Consider the following 23,793-nt stretch of genomic DNA (forward strand, 5'->3'; position numbering starts at 1 on the left):
GCAATAATTTGATGAAAATATGTAAGTGAATCCTTTGCTTGTTCTCAGCCATTTCTCTGAAGCTGCGCAACCACTTCAGCTTTAAAGCATCTTCTCCATTTTTGTTATCTGAGGCTGAATATTTTTTATCACTCTGAAACGCGTTACATTTAGAAAACAAAACAAAGGCACAATGAAGAGTCCTTCCCCCTTCTTGGTCCAGGTGCTTCCTGTGGTGAGTATGCAGTGCTTATCAGGAACCAGGGCCAGCAGAGCTCCTTGTGGTCTGCAGAGACAGCCCACACCAAACCACTTGGGTCCTTCCTGAAGTACTCATCCTTCTCCCTGTTCTCTTGTGACAGGGGAACGCAATGAATATACTTCTCACACTTGCAAGTTGCCTCTAAGTGTGTGGGGTAAAAATACAGAGATAGAAATGCTCTACCTTTCTGTCTCCTGAGAAATGCTGCTTGGTGTCTGCTCTGCTGCTTCTAAGACTGTAGAGAGCTTGGCAGAAACCTGCCATCTCCTTCTCAACAGCAGCTCCTGTAAGAATGCTGAGAGGACCGAGTGGGAGGAGAAGTTTATTTACCAACTTTTATCACTTACCCAGAAAATGAACAATCTCTAGTGCTCATACCACACTGTCCCAAGTGCAGTCCCTCTTACCTCAGTGGTTTTGGTGGCTGCCTCTCTCTGCCAGAGCTCACAGTTGAATAGTTTGCTTGTCCAGTGACACCTAAGGATAGAAGATTTTAAAGTGGGCCTCATGTCAGCCTGGGTGGGGGTCAGCTTGGGGTAATTGAGTCTTAGTGTGTGAGCCTCTTTCTATTTGTTTTAAATAGTGAGTCAACATCAACACAAATAGGAGCCACTTCCACTCTTGTAGTTCAAAGCACATTCAGAGGGTTTATAGCTGCTAATGAACAACATTACAGAGAAAGCAGAACCCAGGCTTCCCAGACAGGCACATGTTGGTTTGTGAGGTGCTCACGCTTGTATATGGTAAACAAGATTTAGATATTTCTCTCTGTAGTTGTACTTTGGACCCCAACAAATTATAGAAGAAAATGTCTAACTATGCTTGGATTTATTTTATAAGCCGGGATGGCTTCAGCAGTCTGTGTGGCCTTCCATTCAGATGTTTGCTTAAGCCAAGCCAAAAGCCACTTATCTAAAGATGATTTATTCTCACAAGTGAGCTGACAGAACTGGGCTGGAAAGGGCAAAAGCTAAATCATAGTCTAAGCCTCTGGCTTCAGTCAGATCATAATGGGAGCACGAAGGACTGGCCATAAGGTTGTTCTGCAAGGTACTTTTGGTTCTCTTGTATGCTGCTTGTTGGACACCTTTTTAAAATAAACAGCCATGGTATGTGATTGACTCAGATTTGAACTTTGCAGCTGTTCCTTTCCATCTGCCTGGTATGCCAAAGCAAAACCCTGCAGCTCAACATCTTCAAAATCAAAACCTTAGTTCAAATTTGGATAAGTTTCTCACTTTCTGTTTTTGGCAGTGTAATTAAAATGGAGGCAATTTGTTTCTTTATCTCATTCAGAAAAATAGACATTGTTTATATACTTTGAACATGGACATATTGTATAGTAAAAGGCAACAGTGGAATAGTCCTAGCTAGAGATGTGAAAGTATGACTAGAGGCAAGTTATCTGGTTGTCAAAATTGAATCTGAAGAGAAAGTAAGTTTTAGCAATGTTTTGAGTCAGCTTGATTTGTAAGATTAAAACAACCCAAACAATTTTGCATTTGAGAACTCTTACTGTCTTTGGATGCTTTGAGGATCTGATGTTCTCACTGACATCTTTTCACTGTGTCAGACTTCACTTAATGCAGAGCGTGACTGTGAACATGGTTCTGGTGGCCAGGGTAAATGTGGCTGAAGGTTTAGTTTTGACCCATCCAGGAGCTGTGCTGTCCAGACAAGGAATGTGGGTTATCATGGTGGGCCAGCATGGCACTGCCAAGACCCTCGTGCTGCTGTGGTGTGTGGCTTATGTGGGAACTTGCTGTGCAGGGCTGTTTCCCTGGATGTCCTCCTTCCACAGCAGAGGAAGACTGAATGTAAAAATAGGGGGAGGACCAAAAGACAGAGAAGTGAGGCTACTTCTTGTAATCTGCTTCTCCAGCAAGAATTACTTTGAATGAGTTAATACCAAAAGGGTTAAGGAACCATTGTGTATTTTGAATTTGGGTTGTCAAAGCAAATATTTTGACAGTCAGTCAGAAGTGGATGCTGAGTGGCGTGCTGTGAAGAACATACGGTTCTGTCATGGAAAAAAACTTGTTGAGGGATGGGAAACTGAGAGGAAGAATAAACAGCTAGTTTTCAGCCTTGCACAGGCCTGGTTTGAGTTTCTGTTGAGCAAAAAGTAGAAAAAAAAATCAGAGGGTGAGCAGAGTGAAGCTTCATGAAACACAGTTATTTAGGACAGCTTAATAGCTGAAAATGCTTCCATGTATGGCACAAACATATGGTTGGAGCCACATGAGAGATGGTTAGTTTCTTTGGGAAAGCCCAAGTAAGGAGGGGAGGAGGTTGTTGGAAGGAAAAAGGGGAAGACACTGTTAGGGGAAAAGGTTGACTATATAAATGTGATCGGGCTGGAACTTGTCTTCAGTCCTTCATCTGCAATCTTTTCTTACTAAGTCTCATAAAGAAATGTCCCTGCCCCTCCTCTGTGCTCGCCATCCTACTTTATATGTTTTTGTCTGTCTGACAAAAAGGACTTGTAGATGAGTAGTGCTCTTCTTTCAGCACATCACTAAGCGCAAGAAAAAGCTTATGCAGAGGTTCTCCCATGGATAAGGGTGCACTAATATGTGTATTGGCTCTTGGTATGTTTTGCACCAGAATAAAGTACTCATTACCTAGAAAAAACCAAATTGTACAGATTTCATTCAAAACCAAGGTATCTTCAATTGAATCTTAGTTCTCAATAACATCTACGACCTCACTTTTAGATGCTGCAAAGTTTCCTTTAGTTACACAACAGGGAAGTGAAATCCTGAGATTGACATGACCTCCAGGTCAGCTTTAGACAGGCTGCTTTGTTCATGTAGTGACTTTTCTGGAGGTACTGTCTTAAAAATTTGCTGCCGTTTACATTTCAGTTGGGAAAAAACCCCATGATTTGGTCTTTTCTTCCAGTATAGCATCCTGTGTTTGTTATCAGTGACATATTTTTATGGCTGCCAGTATTTAATCTAGAACTTCCACCTACCTAAGTAAATATGAACTTTGTTTTCATTTATGTTCAATAAACAGCGTTTTATAGCCAATGGTACAGAGTCAACAGTAACAGCCATTATGGATGTTCACCTCTTATGTCCCTTCCACCTCACTGAAAATCCTGGAGTTAAAAAGATGAGGAGCACATATGGGTGCAGTTCTTTCAGAAAAATACAGATTTTAGAGATTTTTGGAGCATCTTTTAAAAAAATAAAGGCATTTCAGTTAAGTTCTCTTTATTCATGCAGATGACATCAGAAGACTATAGATTTGTAGTGGGCATTTCCTACATTCCAATCATTATTTAAAGTGGAAATACTGAGCAAATTAACTTTTTTTTTGGCAGGCTGACACTTCAGTTCTCTGTTATTACAAAGGGTGTATTCAAGTCATTAGTATGTCAGGTTGCTTGAAGACATAATGCTCTCCCCACGCCAAAATGGAAAATTAGCGGAACTGTTTTCTCACTATGTCTAAAACCCCTTTTTTAAGGCAGTGGTAAAACGCTGAACTACAGGAGACAAATTCTGTCACTGGCACATCAGCTACAAGCCACTTAGAGCCAAGGTATCTGCAAATCCAGATAATTCACTACAACTGGTATGGGGGAGTAGAAAACCCTGGATGAAATTTTGAATGTGTGAAGTTACCATGTGTATGTTTCATTTTGCATTCAGTGAGACTAACATTCAACTACCTGACTCAGAAGTCCTAAGAAGTTAATACCAACCCCATGACAAACCTACAAAAAGTATTGGGGATGTGTGTTTTTCTGGCATCTGTTTACTGCAGCAGCACAACAGTGAGGTCCAGATCTGGTTCTTTACCCTTGTCTTCAGTTCAGTGTCAGTATTTGGGTTTTGGTGAGGAAAACTTGGAAGTGCTACATTCTCATCATGGAAGGGGTAACACAAGGGCATTTCCTGCTCCCACCCTTGCTTTCAGGCAGCCCTGTTTCAGTTCAAGAGCAGAGGCGTGTGGGATGACCTGTTTGTTATTTTGAGACCGATATTTGGATAGGAGTTGGAAGTATAGTGATCTCTGCCTCTTGTGCTAAGATAAAGTGTAACTCTGGGAATGTCATCAGCCACTGTTGAAAGGCAGTACAATGGCTTGGGGAAAGCCCTGGGGAATGCTTTGCTGCAGTCACAGCACACACAGGGCTGTGGAAGAGGGGAATTGAGAGGAGTTAGGAAGCTCAAGGCTGACTTGGGCAACCCCTCTGTTTGGGGCCTTTGGCCCCTTGGCAGTGACTGAGGCACTTTCCCACTGATTTCTCTTTTTTACAATGGCTTAACGCAGCAGAGGCTGCCAGTGCTGGCAGCAGTTCAAGGTGAGGTGTGTGACACACCTGCAGGCAGATTGTTTTCCTGAAACAGGGTGCAAACCTCAGTCCTGAACCAGAGAGGCACCACTCCTTGGAAAATCCAGGCTTCAAAGGAGTCACCACATCACAGGATGAGCTGTCTGCAACCATAATCTCGCTCACCTCTTCTTGAGGCGGGGTTGGCTCAGCTGCAGTCAGCAGGAACCCAGGAGGCTGGAACAAGGTTCCTGCGTTGCCCTTTGCACCTAGGTGCCCATGGCATGTGGGAGCTGTGTTCAGCCTCTGTCCTGAAGGCGGGCTGTGCTGCCTCCCCAAAGTGAAGGCAGGAGCTGCACATCTGTGAAACTGCTTAAACGTGTCCAAACATTTCGCTGGGTGACTGCCAGCACCCTTGGTAATTTTGACCAGGAGAAGATGATGGGGGTGTGGTGGTAGGAGTGGGTGGGACTGCTGGGTGTTACTGAGACCTTTGCTTGCAAAGTGTTTGACAAACACCCACCATGGGACAGGGCATAGCAGATACTGTAAGTATTGCCAGCAGTGGGGGGAAGAATAATTACTCCTCTGCAACAAATCAGGGAGGTTTCCAGCAGGCTCTGTTTGACCAGCCCTTGTTAGAGCTTTGTATGTTGATGTGAATCTGTGCCAGGTCTTGGTTTGTCGTGGGGGTGGAAATGACATTTTTCTTATTGCTGATGTGTTTTCTCTTTTCTTGTAGGTGTGTGATGTCAAACAGTGGGCAGTCCTTGTAGCCTCCCCCACCAGCCTACAGTGTCATGTGCCAGTATGAATATTGAGAAAGAAACGCATACTTCAGAGCTCAGCATCCCAGAAAGAAAAAAGGAGGAACTAAACAGAGAGAGCAAATGATTGCACTGGTTGCAGAACTTGAGGCTGTTCACTTTTTCTGCTGAGAAGCTTCATCTTGGCCTTTGTGAGAGAGTCGAGAAAGTCGGCAGAAGACCAACCACAGTGACTTTCTTAAGTTCTTTTATTTTTTTTTCTATTTTTTTTTAATTTTAATTTAACATTTCCTCCCCTGGTGTCTGGATTTCATGCTGCACTGATCGCGGGCACTGGACCAGCAATATGTGTCATGTCATCGTGACGTGCCGCTCCATGCTGTGGACTCTGCTGAGCATCGTGGTGGCCTTTGCGGAGCTCATCGCCTTCATGAGCGCCGACTGGCTGGTGGGCAGAGCCAAGCCCTCCGGCCCCGAGGAGACGGACCACGGCAGCGGGGGTCCGCAGGAGCCTTACCGCCCCACGCTTGGCATCTACGGCCGCTGCACCAGGATCTCCCACATGCAGTTCTCCCGGCGGGACACGCTCTGCGGCCCCTACGCCGAAAACTTTGGCGAGATCGCCAGTGGGTTCTGGCAGGCCACCGCTATTTTCCTGGCCATGGGAATCATGATTCTCTGCACCGTGGCGTTCGTGTCTGTCTTTACCATGTGCGTGCAGAGTATTATGAAGAAAAGCATTTTTAATGTCTGTGGGCTGCTACAAGGGATTGCAGGTATGTATCACGGTTTGAGGGCAACTAAACTTTCGATTTTGGGGTGATTCAGAGGAAGAAACAGCAATTCTGGCCTGCCTGCAGACAGACGGCATTAGGCAGATCCAGTGTGATTCTATATGCTGGTGTTTATTCAAACATAACTGAAATTTATAGCTACACAGCATGTAATGCATTGACATTGGCAGCAGAATTGCAGCCTGATGTGTGCCAAAATGAACTGACCAGTGTTGCTTTTGTTTGCTGTTCATTTTTTCCCCCCTCTGTTTGAATTTCTTTCAGTTACAAAAACTCCTCTCCTTTGCTACCAGCAGAGAACAAAGTTAATACTCATATTAAGGCAGTCTATCTCCCTCTCGCCACTTTAGTAATTTTTCCATGGACTGAAGGCAGTTCCCTCAGTGTCTCAAAGGCTTCATGACTGTGGTGAGAGTAAATACCACCCCAGGGCTAAGAACTGGTTGTAGTTGCACACCCAGTTCCTCCAGCATTTCATGCTAAGCAGCCTCCGTCAAAGCTGTGAGCTTGACAAGTGATACCTTGAGATAAACCTTTCCTTTAGCCAGCTTATTGTTCAGCTGCAGTTACACAGCCTAGTGAGCTTTTCACTATTCAAGGATCAGCTGTGCTTTGCCTGAAAAGATGGATTTGTTCTAGAGATTTGTTTCTGCTTAAACCCACAGATTTTACAGAGATTAAATGACTGTTAGTAAACCAACCCTGGACAGCCTTCGTTAGAGAAGTATTCATTTTTCTGTACTTGTCACAGAGCCATGGGGAAAACCTGTCCCATACACAGGTTTTCATCTTTTGTGCTCTGTGTGTGTGGTCATCTGGAGGAGGAGAGTGGTCTTCTGCCCTGCCTCTGGCAGCCCTCAGAGGCCTGTGAGGAGGGAGGGAATGAGCGGGGCCATCTCCTCTTTTTATCTCAATGGGGCTCTTAAGCAGATGTTTTCAATTCACAAAATTATTTAATCACAACAAAAATTAGGTTTTAACTTGTTTTGCTTGAAATGTGAATCCAGCTTTCCCCCTTCTCACCTCCACTGAGACGGCCAAACGTGTATGTGATACCTAAATGGGAGATGTAATGATAGACACTCAGACGTTTATCTGAAGCTGGATGGTTTCATCTGCTTAGCTGAGACCTAACATAATGGGGAAGTAGGCGAAAACTGACTTTACTGCCTGCTGCAACCCTCCAGGGCCAGTGCTACGTGCCAGGGACTGGCTGATGCTGGCTCCTGGAGCACTGCCACGGTGGCTCTTGCCGTTGGCTACTTCATTCACCTTCAGTAGAGAAAATACTGATGTGTACTGATATAAGACTTACTTCATGTCACCCACGTGTAAGGTTTGTGCTTCTGGAGCAGAATTATATCCCTATATGGGCTAAAGGTGCTTCTGTTCATCTGATGGCACACAATTAGCATATCAGGTCCTGCAGATGAACGTGACAGGTTTTGCAGTAATCACTCCTGGTGTACAGAATTTTCCAGAAGCAGTGTGACAAGGGATCAGCTTGGCAGTGCGGATTAAGCCAGGGTATGTTATTAGTTTCTTGCTTTCTTACTCTGTACTTCAGAAATAATCCATGACTATTTTTCCAGGAGTTGCAATTATTACTTGTTTTATTCTGGAGGGGTATTTGTAAGGGAAGGATTGCTTAGCAGCATAAATACATCTTTGGCATGTCAGACTTGGGTCTTCTGAAAAGATAACTTTACTTACAACTCTGATACCATCTCAAAATCCCTAGTCTATCTCCTAAGATTAGCAGGTAGAAGGTACTTGTATCTTAGAAGAGTGTTCTGGAGACCATCCATTTGTGAGAAAATGCATACTAAGACAGTTTTATGTTTTAGTACCAATCCAGCTGTACATAATGGGACTTGAAGCATAAAACATTGAACAGTATAGTTGACAAAGCATTTCTTATGTATTAGGGTGTAGATCAGTCCTTCTTGACCTGTACTGAGCATAGAAGCACTTCCCTTCTTACAGTTCAGATAAATGACACAGCATGAAACTGGGTGAGAGAAAGGTCACCTTACTGAAAGGTTGCTGTAAGAAGTAGGCCTGCCAGTATTTACAGGACGCAATTTGTGGCTCACAGCTCCTTTTCTCAAGATTTGTTTTATTGGAAACACTGCTACTTTTGTGCCAGTAGTATTACAGCATCTGCTTACTTGGTTGCAATTATTTTCCTTATGACTAATGATGGCTGCTAATTTAAACTTTCTCAGTTCCTGAGTTTTGAAAAATGCTTAAGCAAGTTGCTCAAGAGGGACAGTTGTCAGCATGACTAATTCAAACAGGGATTGTGATATATAAACTAATGCCCTGACTAGAAAACAAGATACAACCCTGCCTTAATAACTTTAAGCATAGCACCATTCTTTTTAATGTGAACAATTATGTTTTTAATAAGCGTACAAGAAGGATTCACAAAATAATTTTGTTAATCAGCCTATATCAGTAAAATATTTGCAAGTATGTCAAACATCTCCTTTTCAAACATGAGATGCACACATGGTAGAGTCATCTGCAGGAACTAAGGATCTTGCAGACTTAATCTCATTTAAAATCTCTATATCTTTGCAGTAGAGATTTAATATAATTAAAAACATACAATAACCTAATTTATTCCTGGAATTCATCATGACAAAACAATAACAGACACCGGATATATCTTTCCAGTCTAGCAAGATTGGTTGTGGATGATGCCTATGGTGAAACTACAAAACAGAAAGCAACAGCCCTTTTGTTATGGACCTTGGACAAATGTACAAACTGTCATTTAGATCAGCAGGAGGAAGCATACATGTATCTGGTCTATAGGGATTTTTAATTTTTTTTTTTTTGTGGCAGAAAATAAGAAATACAAGGCCATATTTTATTTCTCAAATGAAGAAGAAGAAGATGTGCCTCTTTTTTAAACTCTTGTAATTCCTTTGTTATAGAGCAAGATCTTCTACCATTTTACTTTCAGACTGCAGTGCCTTTCATTCTGCAGCTGTAGAAACACTAATCAATAGCCCTGGTTTTGGAGGTGTTTGAGGATTGTTTCATCTGGATATGCACTTTTTCTCTGCATTAGAGAGTGCAAAGAATGGAGACATGTAATTGAATAGGTAATTACTATCCAGCAGCAAGAAGACCAGGAAGACTTTCATTTGTATGTCTTTTTAGGGAAAGAATTCTACTTTTAGTCTGTGAATCACCTGAAATGCAGAGGCTGGAGGGGGAAGGATGTTATTACATGCTAACTGACAAGAATCAATTCAAAGTAAATTTTCACAGTAATCATGTGGCTATAGGAAGTAAATAATTGGTGATTCCCATATTGACATACCTTGCTACTCTGTGTAGTGTAATTGCATATGTATTTACAAGTCTTATTTGGGCTTGTGTACTTCACTTTGTTGCTAAGTAATATAATATAAACATAACCTAGCCTCAAAGGAGGGTGGGGAGAGCTTAGGACAGAGCCTAAACCAAGTATGGCTTTCATCTCTTGATAGTTTCCTTTATGAAGTTCATAGTCAACAACTTGGCTTCCTTTTTTGGTCTGTGCCGTGGCTGGGCAGACACAACCCCTTCCCCAGAGCCAGTGTCTGCCTGGCTTGCAGCTGAGCCACAGTGCACCAGCAGCACCCTGACTGCACACCAGGGGGAGGAAGCTGCATTAGCTGCACCAGTATTGGATCAGACACAGAATCTGAGCAAGTCTCTGTGGTTTTTTGTGGGCAGCTCAATGTCATGTGCCTGCAGAGGCTTTGGGGAGAGCAGTGGGGAAATGAAGCTGACATGTCAGGAAGGCTGATGGGTTTGGGAGTTCAGTTTCACTGCTGTTTTGCTGTGCTGGAGCTGGGCTGCCTTGCCAGGAACATCTACCAAAAGAGGATAAAAATAGTTCCTCTTCTCTAAAATCTTTCCAGGGTGCTGATGGCTTCATCTGGGAGGCCTCTCATGACTCACCCCCTTCTTATCTGTTCCTCTGTTCACAGTCTGCTGTCTCCTAGCTCCAATGAGACTTGCAGAAAAAAAGGCATGTAAAATTTGGGTTGCATCAGTCAGAAGATTAGCTGTGTCCCAGGTGCACAGCAAGGAGAGTCTCTGGTTTATTCAGGTGAATGCATGGCTGCATTTGGCTGTCATGTGGCTTAGCTGGCTGTGCCACTGGCAGTTGTATCTTTAACAGGTAGATGTCCAGGCAGCCAAGGCAGAGGTTTATGTTTTCAAAGGCTGCTGCACACAGGCCAGGAAGCATTAAGTTCCCTTGGATGTTTAGTTGAATTCTGTCTGCTTGGGCCCAGATGCTGCAGCTTTTGGCCTCTCTCTGTCACACCCCAGCAGTTTCTCCTCCAGCATTGCTGGGGAATGACTCAGATTATTCTTTTCTAAGGTCTGAGAGGTTTGTTTTTTCCCCTGACAGTTATCCTGCTCAGTCCCAAGCAATGACAGGTCTTCACAGTACTTTCTCTTCTCAGGTATCTCAAGGGCTCTTCTGTATTCTTTCTTCTGACCTTTTCATGATTTCTCTCTATGACTGTCCATGTCTTCTCCTTTTCCCTTCTTGGTGTCTTGAGGGTTCCTTCCTCAGGAGCTGCTGCAATACTTTGGCAATAGTTCAGTTCCAGGAGTACGACTTTTCCCTCAAATGCAAGAAAACTTCTCTGCAGCTTTCTAAAATGAAGAGATGAAATTCAGTTTCAAACCAGCTGTGTGTGTAGCAGTCTGTCTTTGCTGCTGAAAGAGTTTGTTTTACATCTCTTGAGCTGAGAAATTGTTCAGCCTGTTATACTTACTTGGCATTGTTTCCCTTTTTGGGTGATTAGGAAGATGGCCTGAGCAGAGCGTGATAGGAACCATCTGAAGGGGATGAGGATCTGGAGCTGCTTGTGGGGGTGGGTGAAGGAGGATCCAGCCTCACAGGGTGGGCTCATGGTGTGTGCAGCCATGCACTGCAGACTTCTGGCTGCTGGAAGTTAAGGAGGCCAGTGGGAGCTGCGGAGGAGGAAGCTGGGGAGGAAGTGGGAGGTCAGCCAGGCCTTTCATCATAGAGGGGAGAAAAAGCAGGAGATACACAAGCTGTGGTAGAAGGGGCATGAGGCTTCTAGAGCTCTTTCATATTCAGGCCATAACAGAAAAGGTTATGGTGGTTGCAGTGTGATTTAGGGTATTTGTTTATAGGTGGCATCATGCTGTACAAAGGCATTATTTTGTCTGAGAAGGAGACAAAGTGGTGAGTAAGGAAGAAAGCATCTTGTGAGCTGAGTTACCTGCAGGCAACAGAAGCTGTTGCACAACCAGGGAGCCCAAGCTGTAGGACAGCAGAGCAAGAATGGTTTTTTCCCTTGAAGGCAAGGAAGCTTCTTGTTTGTCTTTCTAAAACGCAGAGCATGCATTTTTCAAAAAGCATATTTCCTCTCTGGATTCGGCTCAGGGCTTTTCTTTTCTGATGCCAGAATTCTGAATTCTTGGGGTGGGAAGAAAGAAAAAAGGGAGGGGAGAGGGATTTCTGATGGAAATCCTGACAGTCTGAACTGCTTTTGCTGTCTGCGGTATAGTGCTTCCTGTAACCTACATGGCCCAGTGCCAGCAGGATATCTAGCACACACTTGGCTGCTGAAAGTTCAAGCAAAGGGGACTGCTGTCTTGGAATATGCCAGGGAAGGAAAACTTAAGTTCAAGTGCCAAATTGCTATTGAGCCTGAGGGGAGACCCTTAGTAACTTCAAAGAAATAAAATGAAGATTGCAGTGTTTTGTTAGATTCCAAGGTCGAATCATCTCCTGCCCTATCAAGGTGGGCACTTGGAAACCATCAGACACACAGCATATTAAAATTAATAGAAAAATAAACAAATATTTCAGGTTTTCAGTGATCAAGTTTGGCAGCTGATTATCTTGGCAAGCAGGAATCTCTTCCAACAAACAGCATATAATGTGAGAGAGACTCCCATGCTACCCACTGAGAAACATTTTATTGTGGCACGTGTGCACGCTGAGGTCTCTTACTTCTACCAGCATAGGTGAAATGCTGAGCACTTCTTTACATCTCTGCCCTGGTGATGTGGGAAAGAGTGCTGGTGACCCCAAGAGGCCATGGAGATATCAGGAGGGCACAAGGGCTCTGTTTCTGTCAGAGTTTTGGTTCTAGGCCTCAGAGCCAAGACAGATGCTGCTATTTGTATATAGAATGCAAACACAAGGAAAATATTTAAACTTAGCAAATGCTGTGTTCTCACTCAAACACAAGAAAAAAAAAAAAAAAAAGACGAAAGGAGTTCTTTCAAAAAAGGGAGCTAACTTCTGCTTAGCTCCTGTCTTTGTTGTTCTTGATGTGGTGGTGAGGAAATAAGTGGATTTGAGTTGTGCTTTCTTGCCCAGTGCAGATGCCCTGCACTCTGCTGATGCATAGCTCATGAAGCCACAGGAAATTCTCCACTTCCTGCATCTCCATTTGCCTTTCCCTTCAGGCTGAGTCCTCTGCAGCTCCTCTCCCCCACCCCCAAACTGAATTTTTGTTTGTACTATGGGATCAGTATTGAGGAAATGTAAGGCCATGAAAAACGTGACCTGCAGCCCTTTTACCTCTGTTTAATCTAAGGGAGGTGGTTGTTTTGGCCTCCCTTACTGAGCTATAGTCATATTTCATTCCCTTTCTGCTACCCCAGCATGAGCAATTGGTGGTTTGGAGGCAGTGGCACTCCTTGGTTGAACAGCAGTAGAAAAGGTTATGGTGAATGGTAGGAAATAGACTGGGTCTTTGCCTCTGCTTCTTTCAGGAGCAGAGTATTTGACATGGCCTTTCCTTCCCTGATTCAGGAACCTCCTGAATTTACCACCCACAATTGAATTTCTCATTTAGAAGCATTGACTGAGTCTTTTATTGGGTCATCTAGATTAAAAACACTCAGTGCTTTATTGGGTTTTAAGGTAAAATGTGAGAGGTGGCTGTGCTTGAGCAATGGTCCGATGAGTGGAGAGTCTCTTGTTTACCCTTGTACTGCTGAAAAGTTGTAAATATTTGGCTTTTCCCCTCTAAGTTGCTTTATCTTGACTTAATTGCTGAGTTGACAACCACCAACCACATGGGAGCCTCCAGAGTGTGGTGACTTTACAGCCACCAAAGAGGCAGAAGTGTCATTTCAGAGCTTGGGACTGACTTCACTTTGAGTCTACACATTTTCTTTCCTCCCAACTAATGGGCACTCTTACCACATGCATAAAATTATTAAAAACTAAGGGTGAATTTACTCTCTCCTCTCTTAAAAGCAGTAAGTCTGCAGACTCACTTCATTAGAGAAGTCTAAGCAGTAAGATTGTACCAATATAATAAACAACCCCCAAATTCCTCACATCGAGTTAATAAACTGAGTTATTTTGTGCCTTTTTGGGGGGGCTAGTAAAACATGATAGTTGAGTGTTCCACCAGTAGTCCCCTGCACTGTATTTCTAGCTCTGTTTCCAGACTGCAACAGCACTAATGCCATCAGATGTTTGCATAGGTTTGGTTATGAATAAGTATCTCTGATTTGCATAATAGATGGGAAAAGAAACATAAGAGTAGGGACCTCATCCTCTTCCTCAGCTTAGAGGAGGCAGTGGTTAGGGAAATACGTTTTCTTCTGGTGTGAAGAAAAGTGCATGCCCTTATTAGTACCATGAGACAATTTTAAAGGGAAAAAAAAATCCATGTGAGTTTTGAGCCATCACCTGGTTGTAGTTATTAAACTACTAATTCTCCTGCCTCAGCTTTGGGTATCCCAGGTACACTGAAATCTATGTATGTGAGCAGTCATCTGCAGTGGCTGAAGGTACGAAGGTGTGCACTTGCCTCAGTGCACTGCATGCTGGCAACCCTTATCAGCCATGCTTCCAACTTACCCCAAAACACACCTGATTGTCTTAGCCTGCACCAGCTGTGGTGTTCAGGGAGGCTTTTTAAAGCATTGATCTTCATAATGCTGTGAGTTTTTCTTTTGTTTCTCAGGCAGCACTTATGAGTGGGCCAGAGGCCATTTCCAAGGCACTAGGGCATGAAAGTCTCCCCTTTCTTTCTGGACAAAGTGATCAAAAGTGCATGAGTGGTAACCTAGTAGCATCCCTGCTGGGTTTGCCAGGAAAAACTTGTGTATGGGAAAGCCCCCTTGGCTTAAGCTACACTAGTACATTTGATCAGATATTTAACACGTGAAATGGTTCAGGTGGCGTATTGACACAAGTGGAAATGTGAGCAATAAAGGCAGAGGGCCTGTCTGACACAGTGTCCCTGGACTGATTCTTAATCTCCTGTGGCTTTGCAGAAGATGGAAACCATCAGGATCAGTGCTACTGGAGATGCAGCTCACCTGCACTGCACTGCAAAGCGAGTCCCTCCCTGCTTTGACCCTTTTATCCATTTTCTTTTCCTCTCTTAAAATGTTGCTGCTCAGTTGTGCTGCTTCATAGGAGCTTGTTTTGCAGTGCCACCTCATAGATCACAGCTGCTTAATTTCCTGTTTCTTCAGCAGTATTTAAAAGGCTTTTTTACTGTTTTGCTAGGAAATTAGTAGGTAGTTTCAGGCTTTGCAATGGCAAGTGGCTTTGTTAGTATATGCTCTTTAATATAGCACAACAGCAGCTGCACAGGAGACTGTCAAAACTAAATAGCATGCCTTCATTTTAAACAAGGCTCTGCCCTACCTCCTGTCTCAAGGGTTGCTTCCAGGGAAGAAGAAAGGTTTTTCTCAGATCTGCCCCCAGCTCATAATGTGACATAAAAATGCTCACGATGAAAGGCTGGTCTGGTGTTTTCCACAAGTTTTCCACAACACTGACCTGGCAGCACTGCTGCAGTGTATAAAAACCAGGAAGAGCAATACCTTGCTGCACTGCAGGCCTTTAAAAGGGGAAAAGTACACAAATACAAAAAGTCTTCTCCTATAGGGAAAGCATTAATGAACTGTCTTCTGAAATATTTTTGCAGTGATGCAATGTGCTATATTGATAGGATGTTCTTACTATGCTACAAGGTTTTGCTTTGGTGTTTTAGGAGAAAGGACTTGCTTTTGCACCATTTAAGTAAAGAATGCCTGACATTTAATAGGCTGTTGTAATCAGGAGATATATAGTAATCTAATAATAACATTAATATCTAAATCTCAAAAAGGCATCCTTTTGAAAGCAAGTAATTAGGCCCTGATAATAAAAGGTTATGTGGCCAAATTGCCTTCAGTGAAAGATGGAAACGTTCTCTGCTGACAGAACTTACACCAAAGACTTATAGCTGAGGTCTCTGGGTAAAAAAAGTAATTTGAATAGTTTTCTGTTGTCATACCTAGTCATCTGCCAACATTGTGTGACATTCTTTCATACCTCTGTTTTGAGGATTCCTAAGAGGAAAGGTAACTGAGAATTGGCAACAACTAACAAAAATGAAATTTTGAAAAATTATCATACCGATTCCAAGAAGTGGGATTGTGCTGCTTAAAAAGTAGGAGCAGCAATATGTGTACAGCAGAAGCTGCAGCTTCAGCAGTGCAGCTATGCCCAGAGAGAGGGTTAAATCTAGAACAGTACAAGCATGAGCTCTGTGAGCCTGTAGAGCAGCACAGTGGAAAACAGCTTGTAATGTTTTGGAGTGAATTTGTTTCTCCCAGCAGGGTGAACAAAGAGCAGTAATTCCACAGGTAGGTTGGCTGTGAATTAAAAATAATTTATTGTACAGCAGCATGAAGAACTGAAAAGATTCATTGTAGGAAAGTTGTTCAGACAGAGCACTCAAGTTTTATTCTCAGTACTTTTTCTTGAGTGTTGGCTTCTCTTCAAAGACACAGGGATGAACAAAAGCGGATTTATAATGAAAAAGCCCCTCTATAATTAATATTTACTGTCCTCCTGCTAGATGTGTCTCAAGGCAAACTGTCTTCAGAAGATAGCTTTTTCCTCCTCATCCCTTTGCATCCATGTTCCCAGGAGTAGAGGGGGTGGTTCTTTTTGAGGGGTGTCTGGCTGCAGTAGTTGAACAGTTAAGTGCTTTGGTTTGCTGTCTTCTATTTTAGGCAATTTAAGCAATGTTTTGCACTCTCAGTGGGTGGTGGAGCATCATCTGCCTGTTTTGTTCAAGCTCTAGGAGTGTCTCTTCTGATATACTGGGTAGCAGGAGGCAATGCTCCTCTTTAATTGCACACTCCTTTCTGGGTGGGTCAGGAGAGTCAGGAAGGGACCCTGCACAGCTCAGGATCCACTGCTCTGGATATCAGAGCTTTGAGCTGAATACGTGATGAGGGGCCTGTGCCTCTCCACTTGCTGTTAGCATGAATCAGAGGAGTGCCTTTCTCCTGTGGGAATTTTGAATTGACTTCATGGAATCATCTTTATTTACTTCTCCTGTCAAGCAGGAACCAGTTATTATTGAAATAAGAAATTGTGATAGTGCTAAAAGGCTCATGAGATGCTTTCTGCAGCGAAATGGAGTAGTAGAAAGGAGGTTTGGTAGTGAAAATCCTGCTTTTGTTTTTGTTTTATTAGGCTGGTCCAGTATAGGAGTTACAGAGTTAGCTGTCTGAAATCAGATACATACTCTGACTGTATTCAAATCCATAGTTAAGGCTTTCCTCCAGGTTTTGTTTTCATCTGTGAGAAAACAGCTGAAGTTTATCAAATGAATACCTTTTATAGTATTTATTAGATTTATATATCCAGGAATTTTCTGTACTTTTGGAAAAAAAAGTCCAGGTCCATAAAGTCCTAATGACTACATTTGGCAGCAGTGCTGTGCCTCTTGACAGCCTGAGTTTTTGGTTAATGGCTTTTCAGCTTGGGGCACACATTCAATGAATCAGTAGCTTTCAGGAGTTGATCAGTGCTCTAGTCTTGATAAAAAGTGATGGATGTGTCCTCTTGGTTCTGCGTGTGACACTCAGCCATGAGCCAGGTTTGCTGTTAAACACAGGCTGTCGAGGTTTGTGAGTGATGGAGTGGCAATCTTAAAAAACTTCCGTGTTGGCAGCAGCTATGCTGGCACTTCACATCCAGCCTCTTGATTCAGTGGTGGTGATTTTTTCCTGCCAAAGGGCTTTTGATGGTTAGAGAGAGCAGCAACTGGCCCATACCAATGTGCAGTCAGAAAGATACATGGTGTGGTCATATGGGTTGTGCAGAACAGGAAACTGGTGATGAATAGAGGAGAAGGAGCTGCTGGTGTTTAGTCTGAAATGGCTGCAGGGCTCAGCAGGATGAATGCACAGCTTATCCAGGTCTGTCCAAGATAAAGCAATACTTTATACTTAATGTATTTGGCCAACCAGCCAGGAAACACTGCATAAAATTTGTCATTGGTTCTTAAATGTAAGCAATGATGAAATCCCTCCACAGAGAACGGATCTCACTCACTAATGGATTTTGCCGCCCCAAAGAGTAATGACATTTAGGTCATTCATGCCCATGGTGTTGTGTCATCATTAGAAAAATGCTGGAGGAAGGACTTTCTTTTGTGAAATGTCTGGCATTCACAGACATTAATTTTAGACAGTTGGATGATCGTTTTTGCATTTTGTGTAAATTAACTGCTTGCTAACTAGGACCCACCTTTTCATTGTTGGTCAGGAAAATTTCATGCATCTGGCTGAATTTCTTTGAACAAACAAGGAACCCTAACATACTGCAGAGAAGTCTAACTGCTAGTCTAACTGAATGGAAGAAGATGTAAACAAGTCTTTAAACCTGTTCTTTGTAATCTCTTGTTTACAGGAAAGAAAAAAAAAGCTGGTGTTAGTGAACAACTTTTAGCCTACTTCTGGAAGGTGACAACACTTTTAGCAGCTGTTTTCATCAGAATACCAGGTTAAATAAAGGGCTTTAATGTGCAGGAGAGATTAATCAGAAATATTTATGGTATTTGGAAAGCTATATTCATTTTCTGGATTAACTAGTTGTATTTAAACAAAAACTGTTTTTCACAGTTTTCCTGTTCTTTTAAGTAATTTTTTAAGGTAAACAGAAAGCAAATTTTGATACTGTGTGTTGTTCTTCAGTTTAGCTCCTTCCAACATTCCTTGTAGGAGGGAGGAATGTGTTTAATTCATTGAGGGGTTTTTTAGTGCCCATAAGAAAACATTGTAGCCATTAGCATATAAGACATTTGGATTAAACCTCCTTTCTTTGTGCATAGACACATGTGCAGGGACACTAATGTGACTTCCAACTTCCTTAGTGAAGCCCATCATTGCTTAGATGGTCTTCCTAGAGAAACCTATGAATATGAGAGAAAACCAATGGGCAAAACAACTAGTCTGAGCTTTTCACTTCCAGCCTGAGGCACGCCAGAGTGTTTGGGCTGTTTAGCAAGATGGGGAGTTGAGGCTTTGGCCCTGCCATCAGTAGGAAAGTTCTTTCCTTCTGAAGTAGTCAGTCCCTGTTTGGAGGATCCCACGGTGACGTATGCACTGGCTGTGGGTACTTGGATTTGTTTGTTTGAGGCTGACTCCAGAATCCCTCTGTTATGAGAACAGCTTAGTGAACTGGCAGCGTAATTTTTCTGCTATGTTCTAATGTGGCAAAAAGCGCAGAAGTGTGAGGGTTTGGTGGTGGTTTTTTTTGGTTTGTTTTTTGTTGGTTTGGTTTTGTGTGTGTTTTTGTTTGTTTTGGTTGTTACTGGGGTGGTTTGTTGTTATTGCTGTTGGGGGTTTTGTTGTTGTTGCTGTTGGGGTTTCTTTTTGGTTTTGGTTTTTTTTTTTTTCCCCCAGCAAGAAAATCAATGTAGGCAAAATCCAGGGGAAAAAAAGGGCAAACATGTTTATGGTGAATGGCTAAATAAAGCTGAATGAGGGCTAGCTAAATACAAAACCAAAAGTGGATGCAAGTATCCCTATGTTTTCGAGAAGCACAAGCATTAGCAGTAAGTGGAGATGCTTGAAAATTTTGCATGCTCTGTATTTGTAGCAAGTGTGAGAGCAAAGGATGTAGGAGGAGTACAGAGATTAAAATAAGGAACTAGGCCATTATCATAAACCTTTCACAACATAAATTATAGGATAGCTTCAAATTTAGTTAAAAGACAGCATGGCATATACTAATGAACAATCAGTAAAGGAAGGATGGATGAGATAGCAGTTTTCTCCTGATCCTGGTAAACGATGAGTTTTAGTGACCATAATAACCATTACTACATCTGCTGCATTTGGTGTTAAACTGATTGTTTGTTAAAACTTCTTTTTGTTTTCTATTTTCAGGGCTCTTCCTTATCTTAGGCTTGATACTTTACCCTGCAGGTTGGGGATGCCAGAAGGCGATAAGCTATTGTGGACCTTATGCTTCTGCTTACAAACTGGGAGACTGCTCCTTGGGCTGGGCTTTCTACACAGCTATTGGCGGCACTGTTCTGACCTTCATCTGTGCAGTCTTCTCGGCACAAGCTGAAATAGCCACATCCAGTGACAAAGTGCAAGAGGAAATAGAAGAAGGAAAAAACCTTATCTGCCTCCTTTAACTCCAGCAGGGGAAAACACCAGCATCTGGATCTTTATCTGCTTTCCACTGACTGGGCAAGCAGACCCATTTACCTGTTTTTACCATTTGTATGATTGAGCCCCATGCATTCCAGCCCTGAACTACTGAAAGGGTCTTTCTTCTTTGCTGGGCAATGAGGATCAGAGAAAGGATCCCAAGAAAGCAGAATGTAAATACTTGGGGATATTTTTAGTTTCATTCTGTGATCAGGACACAGTGGAATATATTAATCCGACTGGGGATGTGAGTAAACACATGTATATAGCAGGAATGTTGTTAAAACTGACAAATTCTGATTGATCGGATTGCCTAACCCACCTTGGTCACTTTGAAGAATTTGAGTTTAAAGTAATAAAAGCCAGCACATTTTTTTTCTTTTCTTAAGCAAAAGAGAAGCCTATTTTAATGAGGCTTTGTTTCCAAGGGCTCCTCTCACTGGTGAATATTTCTTTACCATCACCTGGTTTGGTACCATTTTCATGAAGGTGCTTTCTGGTACTGAACTTCTTAGAAAGTACAGTGCCTTCTTGGATATTAATTGTGTTGGAGAGAGCAAATCTGATGTTTACACCAATCTTTAGGCATTTAAAAAGTCAAGTCCCTGCCAGGTTTCTCTCTCTTGAAACTTAAGAGTGCAAGGTGTGTGCAACTTATTACTTAGCAGGTAAATATTGTTTCCACTGACTAGACAGAGAAGCTGTTGTTAGACTGGCTGTCACCTGATTCAGATAAACCTGAAATTTTTCTACAGCCTTTATTAGAACTTCTGAAATCCCAAGCAGACAACAGCTCCCCACAGCACCAGCCTTACCTGGGCTGCAGCCTCTCCTACAACTGCAGATTTCACATTTTCACTTCAACAGTGTTACTTTTTCCTCTCGTCAGTGAAACGTCATTCCCGGTCTGTCTGATGACCCAGATGCACATGAGTCTTTGGGAAATTTAAATTTTTAAGGAAGCCTTGATGAATTCTTTGTGGCTGGGAAGATTTTTTCCCCTTTTTTTTTTTCTTTTTGTGTGTGTCGTAGTTGACCTTTTTCCAACTAAATCAGCAGAAATTAAACAGACCTTGCCACAAATGCCTTTTCCCCTCAAAGCCAGCTGGTTGTGTTGTTACTTGTGGCGTTGCTTCATTTACAAGAACTACTTCTGATACCAAACAAAGGAAAGATGAAACTGTGCCATAGAAGCATTGGGGATAATTCATCTGAGAAGTAGTTCTAATAAAATACTAGGTGAAGTGTAGATTCCTTTTCTTATTTCTTGGTAGTTTAACATCCTTCAATGACAGTGTTGCTTCACTATTACACAGAGCAGAGAGTCTTGTTTCTTGCCTGGTCAGTCCCTTAAGATATGCCATTAGTTATTAAAAAATGGTTGTTACTGTCCAGGTGGGTAGCTGCTTTAAAGGCACTGCTGACTGCCTCTGTGCCCACTGCACCTGCAGCCTGTCTGCTGGACAGGTGACCTCTCAGGCACAGCGGAACAAGGTCCACTTCTGCCTGTATTCAAAAAGGGATGGTTTTAACTTGGTCTCTTCTTCATTCACCTGCTCCTGCAACCCACATCCACCATCTTCTGTTTTAAAACAGGTTAACTCACTGTTCTTTAAAATACTGAATTTAAATCCCCTCCAAAAGTTATGGTCTGGGACCAACTGCCTGCACAGATCAGTATTTTAATAAAGCAGAATTACCAGCACAAAGTGGTGCCTGAGGGTGAAAATCACAGCCCACACTCCCTGTCCACACCTCTGTTTGTCTCTTTGGCTTTGCCCCACACATACCCCCACACCTGAAGGACATTTACTGGGCTTGTCCCTGGGGTCCAGCAAGGCTTCCTCCAGGCATCCCTGCTGGAGCATACCCTGCACCTGGGCCCCCAGCTCAGCTCTGCCCTGCCCTGGGGGCTCTGCAGTTGGGAAAGATGGGGCAAGCAGTTGTACGTGTACCATATAAACCAGCTTAAGCGAACTACTAAGTAGATGTACAGTTGTAGCTTCCTTAAGTGGGTAGCAATCCAAAGTCCAGGTCACCACTGCCAACAAGCCTTGACACAGTATTAGGGTGAAAAATGCTGCTTTGGCTTAAGCACTTGATTAGTCAGAATCAGGTCAGTCCTTACAAAGGTGGAGAGGGCATATTCTGCTCTGGCTGAGAAGTAAACAGTGAGCAACCTTCATGTTACTAACCGACCTCTGCTGTGATCCACATGACACTTAAAAAAATTAAGTATTACATTTTGTTTGAGTATGGTTTTTTTAAGTACAAAGGAGAGATTTTCAGTGGCACATTTTGCTTTTGTTTGCATTAGTAACCATGAAGAACCAGCTTTTCTGCTTGTTGCTGGTATATAATCAGCTTTCTCTGCAACAGCATAATTAACTAACTTGCAAGAATATCCATGTTCATCACATAGCACAGATAGAAGACAGGCTGGGAAGAAATACAGAGGAGAAATAACCAGAATTTCTTTTCTCAGGGTTCTGTTTTTCTAGCAAGTGATAAAGTGGTATATATTGCAATTTTTTTTCCTGAATGAGGTTTTCAGGTGCAGGGTGCACTCATTAATTTTCACAGCTGTTTAATTGCTCCTGAAGTTCACCTCAGCAGTAGCTTTCAAAGGCACTTTGGGAAAGAAAAGAAGAAAAATCAGCTTGAAGCTAATTTAATTGATTTCATGAGAGGGCTGCAGAGTATAACTGCTTCTTAATGTACATGCACTGCATAGGATCTAGAGGAATTTGCTGTGGATTCTTTAAAACCTGTGTGCCAATTAGTTCAGTTTAACTTTGTTTTGTGGTATTGAAGATTTTTTCAAACATCTGTGGTTTCATCAGCTTCCTAAACTTATATTCAATAAAGTGCCATAGACATTTTTTTTTTAATTGTAGCATATTTAAATATATATATATATACACAGATTTGTGTGAGATGTGCAATACAATGAATGGGTTTTGTGGTTTTTTTTTTTTTTTTTTTTTTTTTTTTTTTTTTTTTTTTTTTTGGGTTGTTTTCTTGTTTGTTTTTTCTTTAATTTCAGTTTTTGCTTTTTTACAAGTGATTAGAAAAGGGACTTCCCAGGGAAGAAGTGGCTGGAGTTTGGTGGTGTGGATAATTATTGTGGTAACACAATAAAAATCACTGATGTTGAAGATCAATACAACAGTAGTAATAGCAGCTTGAAGATTTAACAAAAATATCTTCTAGATTGATTTGAATTACTCAGAATACAGACACTTCCATCTCTGGCCATTAATACTAAAAGCTGAAAAGGCTCAGCAAGGTTTCTTAGTGTGCTTTATTTCTAATGTGGCACTGCAAAAAACCTTGCTACTGAGCTATTTCTGGGTTGTCCATATCACCTTTGTATCTATTTTACTCAATAAAGTTCTCTGGATTCCGAGACGTATTTTTTTTCAGCCAGTAATTTCCATTTTGCATTGTTACCCTCCCCACTGAAGCTTCCGAGTGGTAAATGGAGAGGAGTTCAGGCCTTCCTTGAAAGCCATGGGCACTGGTGCCTACAGCTCAAGGAAAGGGCAGAGTCCAACGAAAGCAGAGCATGGCAGCAACACATACACAGCTCCTCGGTACAGAAGAGCGGCTGCAGCGATCCAGCTAGAGTAGGTTTTGAGCCATGGTTTATTTGTGGTACTGTTTTTCTGTTCTTGACTCACCACTATGTACATTTGTTAGCATGAATGATGTACCTAATGTCTTCTTTTTAATCTAAATTTCAATTAAATGTGAGTTTTTGAACTTTTAACAGGAGTCTGACTACCTTAATGCAAGCATATTGGACAAGTTGAGCCAAGCTGAGCTTCCACTGTAGCTTTAATAGCATTTAAGATCCCAGTCCAATGATGTATTTCAGATTCCCATCTGACTTTAACACTTATTACTGCTTACTGATCAGAAGTATGTGATCTGAAATTGTAACAATGTGTTTTAAAATACAGTTGCATTAAAGAGACTTTCTAACTGAATACAACTCTGCCAAAAAGTGTTTCATTTTGTAACAAAGCACTCTATTTCCTTTCTCATGAAAAAGGATAGTAACAGTTGTGAAACAAATACTGCTTCATAATACACAGATTTTTTAAATGGTGTTCGCAACAGTGTGTTTTAGCTTTGAGCTGTGATGTGACAAACACTAGAGGAAGGTTACAAAGCCAGTCTATAGCAGAACAAGGAATGTGGCTTTCAGTAGTTTAAAGTCAG

General features: G+C 42.2%; 2 protein-coding genes across 6 annotated transcripts in view; one reads left to right on the forward strand and one right to left on the reverse strand.

Moving 5' to 3' along the window:
* Positions 1-22,453, forward strand: part of LHFPL2 (LHFPL tetraspan subfamily member 2) — a 115,649-nt gene extending 93,196 nt beyond the window's left edge. For 4 of the 5 annotated variants that reach the window (XM_066338901.1, XM_066338902.1, XM_066338904.1 and 1 more), the window contains 2 exons: positions 5,272-6,072; positions 19,294-22,453. In XM_066338901.1, the coding sequence (XP_066194998.1) occupies positions 5,643-6,072; positions 19,294-19,550 (687 nt within the window). In that variant the 5' untranslated portion in view covers positions 5,272-5,642 and the 3' untranslated portion in view covers positions 19,551-22,453. Of the gene's footprint in view, positions 1-5,179; positions 6,073-19,293 lie in introns of those variants that run through there. The other variant, XM_066338905.1, reaches the window with a different exon arrangement.
* Positions 15,761-23,793, reverse strand: part of SCAMP1 (secretory carrier membrane protein 1) — a 52,119-nt gene continuing 44,086 nt past the window's right edge. Inside the window, exon 11 of the transcript XR_010745753.1 lies at positions 15,761-17,321. The gene's annotated coding sequence lies outside the window, so the exon portion shown is untranslated. The remainder of the gene's footprint in view (positions 17,322-23,793) is intronic.

The sequence above is a fragment of the Sylvia atricapilla genome, chromosome Z (assembly GCF_009819655.1).
Source record: "Sylvia atricapilla isolate bSylAtr1 chromosome Z, bSylAtr1.pri, whole genome shotgun sequence".
In the NCBI taxonomy this organism is placed as follows: Eukaryota; Metazoa; Chordata; class Aves; order Passeriformes; family Sylviidae; genus Sylvia; species Sylvia atricapilla.